This window comes from Bipolaris oryzae, assembly GCF_000523455.1.
Source record: "Bipolaris oryzae ATCC 44560 unplaced genomic scaffold scaffold_195, whole genome shotgun sequence".
Lineage (NCBI taxonomy): Eukaryota > Fungi > Ascomycota > Dothideomycetes > Pleosporales > Pleosporaceae > Bipolaris > Bipolaris oryzae.
The window spans coordinates 38,157-47,897 of record NW_006911471.1 but is presented as its reverse complement, the minus strand read 5'-3'; the positions used below and the strand labels follow the sequence as shown (position 1 = coordinate 47,897).

Here is a 9,741-nt window from a genome sequence, read left to right as displayed (position 1 = left end):
TGTCGCGGCATAATGGTGGTAGTGTAGAGAGTCGGGTGAGGTGGGGTGGGGTGGCCAGCTTGCTGATCTGGCCAGCTCGCTGATCCCGCACGTTAGTGGGTCCTGACTTACGTCATATTCGACCCGCCCCACCAAATGTTCCGCTCTTACTGACAACCACCTCTGCCAGTAAGTACATTATATGAATATCAAATGGCGCAAGACGGCCATTTACTGCAGCGACCACTCTACGGTAATATAGTTTCTCGCCGTCTGTGATCCAACTAACGTCTGCGTCTGCAGTTTTCGATTTGCCCGAAGAGCTCCTGGCCACCCTCACACTCAAGGACCAGCACGAACAACCGCTCCCAGAAACCCCCCCTCAAGACCCAAACACCGTGAACAAATCTTCCGAAAACGACTCCAGCCCGGCAAAAGCGACCTCATGCAACCTCTGCGGCCTCAGCTTCGTCTCCCTCATCGATCAGCGCAGTCACGTCCGATCCGACCTCCATGGCTACAACTTGAAACAGAAGATAAAGGGCGCTAAGCCAGTGAGTGAGGCTGAGTTTGAGAAGCTCATTGGAGACTTGGATGAGAGCATATCGGGCTCTGAGTCATCAGAATCGGATGAAGAAGAAGACGATGGCGGCGGCGGCAAGGCGAAAGACTCTACCCTCAGTGCGCTCTTGAAGAAGCAGGCTCATATCACAGATCCCGGGTTCGACGAGTTTGCCTCATCCAAGAAGCAGAGTGGCCCTGGCAAGCCTCCGTTGATTTGGTTCACATCGCCCGCACTACCGGACAACACATCGCTGGGCATATACCGCGCCATATTCTCGAATGCGGAGCAAGAAGAGGAGTCACACATTCTAGAGACCATCCGGAGCAAACAGCTGTCCCCGAAGCAACCCCCAAAGATCAAGGCGAACGAGGGTGGCGTCCCACTACCCAACACAGACATTGGGCCACACTACTTTCTGTGTATGATTGGCGGCGGGCATTTTGCAGCTATGATTGTAGCGTTAGCGCCCAAAACAGGAAAGAAACACAACGGAGTAGACGAGCGGTCAGCCACAGTCATCGCTCACAAGACTTTCCACCGATACACCACCCGAAGGAAACAGGGCGGTTCACAATCTGCCAACGACAACGCCAAGGGGAATGCCCACTCCGCCGGTTCCTCGATACGTCGCTACAACGAAACCGCGCTCGCCAACGAAGTACGCGAACTGCTGAACAGTTGGAAGAGTATGATTGATACTGCGGAGCTCATATTCGTTCGCGCTACCGGTGCAACCAATCGAAGGACACTTTTTGGTCCTTACGAAGGACAAGTGCTGCGAAGCAACGACCCGCGCAACAGAGGCTTCCCGTTCAGTACTCGCCGAGCGACTCAAAAAGAGCTCATGCGTGCTTTTGTTGAGCTTACTCGGGTGAAGCAAAGCACAGTTGATGAGGCAGCACTTGCTGCTCTGAACGCTTCTCAGAAAGAAGCTCCAACCACAGCTCCAGCTCCGGCAAAGCCCAAACCCAAGAAGCCAACGAAAGAGGAAGAGGCTGCCTCCTTACACACATCGCAGATTATACCAATGGTCAAACGCTCCAAGGTACCTGCGCTCCTAAACTACCTCAAGACCAACAACATCCCAGCAACGTTCACTTTCCTGCCTGCCAACCACCACACGCCAACGCCTTTGCACCTTGCGGCATCCCTCAACTCGGTTCCCATTGTCATTGCGCTTCTCACAAAAGCGGGCACAGACCCAACATTGATGAATGACGAAGCTCGGACGCCATTCTCATTGGCGGGTGATCGTGCGACAAGGGATGCATTTCGCGTTGCACGTTCCGAACTCGGCGAGTCTGCATGGGACTGGGAGAAAGCAGGTGTTCCGGCAGCCATGACCAAGGCTGAGGCTGACAAGCGAGATACGCAAGAAAAGAACGAGAAGGCTGCAGAAAGTAAGGCCGAGGCTGATCGTAGAAAAGCAGAAACAGAGCGAGTGCGTAAGGAGAGCGAAGCAGAAGAGGTGAGGAGAAAGGAGCAACGGCTGGGCAGAGGCAAAGCTTTGGGCGCGCTGCCTGTCAAGACTGGCGCCGACCTGAGAGAGGAAGAAATGAGGGGATTGACACCAGAGGCGAGGGCAAGAATGGAGAGGGAAAGAAGGGCAAGGGCTGCTGAGGAAAGATTAAGGCGAATGCAGGGCTGAGTACTCGATAGGTATTGTGCTTGCTAGAGAAGATACAGGGTTACAGCATGCATGAATTCACTCTTCGCGCTATCCATGGCATTTCATGCTATCATGGAGGCCATACGAGCATACCACTTTCGCATATATTGCTTTGTGAAGCGAACAATACAATTTTTCACCCTCCCCCTGGTTCGATATTTCAGAAGCTGACCAGTCGAGGTTCACGTCTGTGGTGGAGTTTAAGTTGATGGGGGGTGAAGCGCTAGCTAAGCACATCGCTGAGCCCTGTTTTGCCAAACTGTTTTTCCAAAAACACCGCTAATATCATTTCCTGAATCTTGAAGTTCTTTCACATACGGCCATAGATTCGAGATTCTAGCGCTTCCCGTTCGCTCAGCGGTACTCAAGCTCGAAATCGGCGGATTAGTAGTCAGGTGGGTGACCACTGGCGAATCCCCGCTGTCGTATGTTTTTTGTTATCTTTTTTTACTTTTTTGTATACTTGATGACTTCTTCGTGTAATAATTTATATTGTGGCAAGACGTATGGTGCTTTGTTGCTGCTGTAGAGCTGCCTCTTGTTGGTATTGAGCCGTTATTGTGGGATCTATTTTTAGTCTAGTGTTGTATTCCACTAGGAGCTCTTTCCTTTTGCTCTGATATAACAGACATGTTGTGAAGTCTAATAATGACAGTTAGGGATGAGCAGCTAAGAGTGGGCAGTAATAGCAATGGGTAGGTAGCGCGATGTGGAGCCAAAGATGTACCACCACTACCACGTCTCCTGCCTATATCGTCCAGCCTTTTCCATTCCCACCAAGTACGCCTCTGCTCCTTCTCTATCCAAGTTTCCATGCTCTTGGAACCCTTCAATGAGTGCTTCGCGGATTGCTTGAGGCATCTTACCCGAAGAACCACAAACGTATATAATGCCGGACTTCTGGTAGAGGTGGGAGAAGATGAGGGCAGATTGCTGGCGGATAAGATCTTGGACATAGACTTTCTGCCGCTGAGGAAGATGTCAGTTGGAAGGAGAAGAAGAGGAGGAAATGAGGTTGTAGCTCACCTGGTCTCGAGAAAAGGCCGCAAAAACGGTTAGTGGAACGCCAGCGGATTGCAACTTCTCCCATTCGTCCTTGAAAAAGTAGTCTGATTCGGCGTTTCTGCAGCCGAAGAATAGCAAGTCTTTTTCTTGATCTTGCTCCTGGTCTTGCGATTGTCCGTTCTGTGCTTGTTTCAATTCTTCCCGCCACAACATGCGTTGGTGGATTAACGATCGCATCGGCGCCACGCCGGTTCCTGGCCCGACCATGACGATTGGTCTTTGCAGTTCCTCCTTGCTTACACCGAGCCCGCCCTGCGAAAGTGTAACGGTAATCTCTTGGCCAGGTATAAAAGAAGCGATATATCTCGTTGCTACGCCCTGCCTGATTCTCTTGATAACAGTCTTATACTTGACAATTGCAATCAATAGCTCAATCCTGGTTTTCTTCTCTAGTTCTGCTGTTGGGTTCATCGCACTGGCAATGCTAAATTGTCTTCCCCGCAGTACGGGAATAATGCTACACACGCGCTGCCATGGTATCTTGACAGATTCAAACTCTTGCAAAACTTCCAGGATGCTGCGGCGCGGACGTGTCGTGTAATCGTAGAGCTCGTCAATGTACTGGGGATCTGTGAATTCAAGGAGACGCTCTTTGTGGAATTCATCAGTGGTGTAGTGGGCGAGTTGTGCAAAGAAGGAGCGGCGGGGGATGGAGATGATATCAAGGTGGTTAGTAAGGAGCTGACGTAGGGTTATTGTAGTATTGGAATCCAAAGTTCGAATTGGGACACTTGCGGATGGTGGTGTAGATGCTGAGGATGGAGCGAAGCGTAGGGGTATATCCGCAATCGAGGTCCAATCCATGCATTCTAGGAAATGGGAGACGTCCGAGGGAAAGTTCTTGGGGTATATCGTGAGGACATCACCCGGGACGTAGGAGCGAACTTCTGGTATTTCAAACTTGAGATGTCGGACATCTTGCCAGTGTGTGGTGGGAGTAACGCGTTCATTACTCGTAATCTTTGCAGCAAAGCCACCAGGAACCTTGAGGAGGTCTGGTGGGGGGATATCAGGCAAGTCGCCGTTTACTTCAGGCTTGGTTGAAGATGTTGAAGTCTCATCAGCAATTTCAAGTAGCCATTTAGGGTCTAGGAGAACATTGTCCGGTATTGGTTCAACACTGTTAGGAAGAGGATATGCTTCCAGGAGGTGTTGACGAAGTTTGGTAGACCAGGGAAGAAATGAACCATCGATACTGGACAAGTCAGACACATTGTATGGCAACGACGAGATTGACCTACCCCTCTGGATGCTGTTCATCAGATTCACCACGGTCACATATTGCCTGGGCTCCGAGTTGGATGAGGCGATTGTAGAGTTTACGATGAGCCCAGTTGTATTTGGGATACGATGTGTCTCCCAGACCAAATGAGGCAAACTTCATCTGATGCAGACATCCTGGGCGTAAGCGAGCGCTTCTAATGGCTCTCCAGAATTTTTGACTGTTTGGGGGCAGATCGCCCTGGCCCGTGGTGGAGATTGCAATCAAAACAACATCATGCTGCAACAATTGTTTCTACTCGAGTCAACAAGGCCCTGCTGCACGTACTGGCCCGGCCATTGACTGACATACAAGACTGATGGCGTTCAGCTCAGCAACGTCGGTGTCGAATCGCAGGCGCTCAGCGATCCTCCCCATTTCCTCGGCCACATCTTGGGCATTGCCTGTCTCGGAGCCGTAGACGACCAGCGCGCGACGTGGTTGCTGCAGGGCGGGCATGGCATTAGGGAGCGGTACGGTGAGACTAGCTTCAAGGAGACTCGTCGAGGAGATGAGATTTGACGGCTGGCCCCCCGGACCCGTCGCATGAAGAAGCGGTGCACTAGCGGCCACGTCAACGGCAGCCGGGTCTTTTTGCTGCTATCGGCTTCTAGCGGCAGTGGGGCCTAAGGCAACTGGATGCGTCGTCGACGTTGAGCTGTGGCGCAGGCGGGCAAGGGGGGGCTGGAGTGTGTGGCGCCAGCTACTCAGTGTAAGGTGCATTAGCTAAGCAGCACCCGTGTCAGAGCAAGTATGCACACAAACGACCTGCATATGCAAGTAAGTAATTAGATAGATGAGAATATACCTGGATATTTTGCATATACGTACAACTTCCCAGACAGTCCATAAACAACACGCCAGATGCTCCTCCCTCCCTGTAGCATGCACATACATATGTGGCGCACCTAATCAGTGGCGCTTCCTTGCGCGAGTGGGCCGCTTCGACTGCCGCTTTGGGACAAGCCCCATGGCCGCCCTCTCTTCAAAATAATCTGCCCAGGCCCGCAGCCCTGCTCCCTTCCCTCCCCCATCAAGTCAAACAACAGAGACAAACCAAGCACTCCATCAACCCAATCCTCTCTCAACCTTCCCCGGGCTCGTAGCTACCCACTCCACACCCCCCTCGTCAACAGTTCCACCAACAGGCGGTTCGACAATCCCATCAATACTTCAATAATCCACTGCTGTTCAAGGTTACCTTTGCCGGTTTACCAGGACTCCAAGTTTCCTCAGTCACTCTACACGTTCGATTCTTTACTCGTGTTCGTCAACCCTTAAAACTTCAGCAAAAATGTCCGCACCTGTCGACAGTGTCACCGCCCAGATGGCCACCACCTCCCTCACCACCGACAACACCGCTCCCGCACCCACTACCACGGAGAGCACCGGCGCCCAGCAGCCCACCGCAGCCGAGGACGAGGCTGTGCGTGCGAGCGCCGCCGAGGGCAGGCGACTTTACATTGGAAACCTCGCGTACGCGACCACCGAGGGGGAGTTGAAGGACTTCTTCAAGGACTACTTGGTGTATGTGGGCCCGCCTTCTCCACATGACGCCACTACCTCAAGCTAACACGCTGTCCAGCGAGTCTACGACCATCCCCACCAACCCACGCACCTCGCGCCCCGTCGGCTACGCCTTTGTTGCCCTTTCCACCCCCTCCGAGGCTGAGCGTGCTATTGCTGAGCTCAACGGCAAGGCCATTCTCGACCGCAAGGTCTCCATCCAGCTTGCCCGCACCCCCGAGGCCCACGCTGAGGGAGCTGGCAGCGGAGCCGAAGGCAACACTGGCGAGGCCCGCCGCCGCACCTCCACCCGCGGACGTGGCCGCGGTCGTGGCCGCGGTGGCCGTGCCGGACGTGGAGGACGTGCTGTAAGTACAGACAACAACGATTGTATACTCATCATGAACATAGACTAATCATACTTGTCAAGAAGACCGACGCTGAGGGCGCCGAGCCAGCCGAGCCCTCCACTGAAACCCCTGCCGAATCTACTCCTACAAATGTACCTGGCCAAGTTGCTCCCCTCACCGAGACTACGAACGAAGCGCTTACAGCAAAGAAGGGCGCCGACAAGGCCGCTGCTCCCCGCGAGCGCAAGCAGCGTGGTCCTCCCGAGGATGGCGTTCCCTCCAAGACCAAGGTCATGGTTGCCAACCTGCCTTACGACCTGAAGGAGGATAGGGTACGTATTCTCTGAAACCTCAGATTGGGCCTTTACTTACCAAACTGCAGCTTCTCGAGATTTTCAAGGACTACTCGCCTACCCAGGCCAAGATCGCTCTTCGCCCCATCCCCCGCTTCATGGTCAAGAAGCTCCAGGCTCGCGGCGAGCCCCGCAAGGGCCGTGGTTTCGGTTTCGTTACCCTCGGCTCCGAAGAGCTCCAACAGAAGGCGTGTGCCGAGATGAACGGCAAGGAGATTGAGGGCCGCGAGATCGCCGTTAAGGTCGCGATTGACTCACCCGGCAAGGAGGACGACGCACCAGACGCGCCCGCTGAGGGCGAGGCCCCTACTACCGAGGCCACTACCACCAACGCAACCCCTGAGAAGGTCGTTGAGAACCCTCCTGCTACCACTGCAGCTTAGGTGGCTGCATCTGCCTAGACGCATGCTCCCCCCGCCCAGTCGTGTGTGACACTGCAAGGCGATGTGGATCTGTGTTACGAAGGGTTCTGGCATATGGACATCTGTCATTTATCATGATAGAGACATATAGGCTAGAGCCTTCATCATGTTAGTTCGTTCGAGTTATCGGTTTTTATCCGCAAAAAGTGGGAATTCGGAGTTCATCAGGGCACGGTGTCTATGGTGAACTATTTCGGGTTCATTACGGTTACGGAAGACTGAGTTAGCTAGTCCGAGTTATGAGATATGGGTTCAATGAATAAAGAAATGAATACAAATATACGTATAGATGGATGGACCTGTCCCTGTAGCGTCTTTGTAGCTTGGGAATGCCAACCTGTACGATATTCTCTGCGTGCACTTGTGAGGCTCTCTATGAATTCATCTGTGAGAATTGATTGTTGTTTTTTGTTGCTCTTTACAGGATACGCATTGTTTGCCTTGGCATGTTTACATACAAAGAGCCAATTAATTGGCTTTTACATAAGGACAGGCATTGGACACGAACTATGGCTGTTTAAAGAAAAGGCGCAAGAAACATGATCACGTGACGACAACATTGGAAACTTCTATCTTGATTGGCAAAAAGGAAACAAAACAAAAATGCGAGACGAGGTAACGTAATACAGACAATACGTCAGAATTGTGGTATCATGGTGAACCTATGCGCGCTTATCTAACAACCGTTTTATGGTAGCAGCATGAGAGAGCAATTGTAATGCGAAACGCCAGCGAATGCAATTTAACAAAAAAGGAGGGCTGGATGCTAATGGCCGTGGGAATGAGCATGGCCTATTTGCGTGATAAGGGGAAGTAGCATGCCAAGCATGACGATGCTGACGTCTGTCTTGGACATGCGGTTGGATCCAGAGTATGCTTCCATGTAGCCGTTTGCAGTCGGATCTTCATGGGCGTGTTGCGAGGCTGTTGCATCGGCCATCGAATGCATAGCGACGTATCTGTTACGTGTATTGTTAGCAAAAAGAAAAATTCAGAATAATTGTGAATCGAACTTACAGGAAAGTTCCTCCAGAGAAGCAGAGTACCCAGCCCGTTGCCCAGGTCAGTCCCTCGTCGCCTCCCAGGTGGTTGCGTCCGAACATGTGGACAATGGTCCAGGTAGCCAGAGCACCAACGGGGGCTGCTAAGCTGAAGAAGGCGAGGTGAGTCCGCGCCTTGCGCTTGGATAGGCCTTGTTTGAGGAGAACGGATGTAAGACCAAATGCAGCGGGTGCCTTGTGGAGCATAATGGCAAAAAAGATGACGAGAGACAGAGATGTGGACTCGGCGGTCGATGAAGCACCCAAAGCAATTCCATCGGCACAGGCATGGACTACGAGACCAATAGTGGCTGCTGGCGTCTTCTTGGTAGGTGGTGGGGGAAGCCCAGGTGTTGCCAAGGGTGTAACAGCCGCGCTCTGCATGCCCATTCCATTCACGCTCAACGACGAAGAATTGTGCGGCCCACGCGCCAGGTTCGACAGAGAAATATGCATGGGCTGGTATTCGGGTTGTCCAGACGCCAGGGCTTCGGGAAGATGTTCGACCAGGAACATGAGAATGTAGCCGAGGATCAACGCGACTCCAATGTACGCATGTGGGCTCGATCCGTCGTCATGACCAGCCTCTGCATGGCCATGGGGCTTCTCCTCGTCTTCTGGTGCGTGAACACGAGTGTGTCCCTCCTTGTGGCCTTCAGTAGAATCATCGTCTCCTCCCTTTTGTGGATGCGGGTCCTCGGTAGGCTTCTCCGCCTGCCGTGCGTACTTGGCCTTGCTCATCTGCAATTCAATGGCTCCACCAATGTCCTTTACATCTACCTGGTCTGCCCTCTTCCATGCGGGGAACTCGGGCGCGTGTAGTAGGTCTCCTTGCAGGCTCCTCGCTGATAGAATGGCAGGTTGGGCCACACTGCGCACACTACGCGAGTGCGCATGCGTCTTCATTCCTGCGCTGTACATGGTCTCAATGCCCTCGGGAATGATGACGATCAGCGATGTTCCCACTAGCACGCCAGTGCCAAGGAGAGTCATGGTGCGCAGTTGTCGTGTGGACAGGTTAAAGGAGAGAGGGAGGATGCCGGCGAGGAATGAGCTGGAGCCGTTAGTGCATGTAAACTGCGACATATTCAAATACATCTACGTACGCAATGCCCATTACCGTGCTCAGCGCGAGCAACATGAAGAGTCCGTCCCACATTTTGACAATGTATGGAGTGTCGTCTCCCTAAAAGCGGAGGAGCGAAGAGAAGGATGCGCCTGCTATGCAAAAGAAAAAAAGAGCGAACAATTTCAGCGCTTCAATCAACACTGCCCATACCCCTCGAGTAGTCGGCCGTGTCAGTGGTGGGGTGTGGTTTGGTGTGGGCGGTGTGGTCTGTTGTCGTGGACGTAGCCGCAACTTTCTTGAGGGCTTGGGGTTCCACGCACTTGTCGGCAAGGCGCAGGGGCGGCCGTCATGGCGTAGGGCTGAGCTAGACGCGTCTCCCGTCGCGCTAGTCGTCTACCACTTTGCGCGCAAACTACCCAGCACAACCACTCTCACTTACTTGGTGATACTGTTAACAGTACA

The 9,741-nt window shown here is 52.9% G+C and overlaps 4 protein-coding genes across 4 annotated transcripts; 2 read left to right on the top strand and 2 right to left on the bottom strand.

The window, feature by feature from the left end:
• Nucleotides 1-192: 192 nt before the first annotated feature.
• On the top strand, nt 193-2,192 carry COCMIDRAFT_106713 (uncharacterized protein; the record flags this gene model as incomplete). The annotated part of the gene is made up of 2 exons (XM_007694067.1): nt 193-232; nt 283-2,192. The coding sequence occupies 2 exons, from the start codon at nt 193-195 to the stop codon at nt 2,190-2,192; spliced, it is 1,950 nt and encodes a 649-aa protein (XP_007692257.1).
• Nucleotides 2,193-2,945: 753 nt separating this feature from the next.
• On the bottom strand, nt 2,946-4,998 carry COCMIDRAFT_106687 (uncharacterized protein; the record flags this gene model as incomplete). Its single annotated transcript, XM_007694066.1, has 4 exons — nt 2,946-3,182; nt 3,240-4,473; nt 4,520-4,794; nt 4,852-4,998. 4 exons carry the CDS (start codon nt 4,996-4,998, stop codon nt 2,946-2,948), a joined length of 1,893 nt encoding a protein of 630 aa, XP_007692256.1.
• An 835-nt stretch (nt 4,999-5,833) lies between these two features.
• On the top strand, nt 5,834-7,131 carry COCMIDRAFT_106692 (uncharacterized protein; the record flags this gene model as incomplete). The annotated part of the gene is made up of 4 exons (XM_007694065.1): nt 5,834-6,066; nt 6,125-6,413; nt 6,479-6,727; nt 6,778-7,131. The coding sequence occupies 4 exons, from the start codon at nt 5,834-5,836 to the stop codon at nt 7,129-7,131; spliced, it is 1,125 nt and encodes a 374-aa protein (XP_007692255.1).
• Nucleotides 7,132-7,936: 805 nt separating this feature from the next.
• On the bottom strand, nt 7,937-9,369 carry COCMIDRAFT_106677 (uncharacterized protein; the record flags this gene model as incomplete). Its single annotated transcript, XM_007694064.1, has 3 exons — nt 7,937-8,129; nt 8,188-9,264; nt 9,317-9,369. 3 exons carry the CDS (start codon nt 9,367-9,369, stop codon nt 7,937-7,939), a joined length of 1,323 nt encoding a protein of 440 aa, XP_007692254.1.
• Between the last annotated feature and the right edge of the window lie 372 nt (nt 9,370-9,741).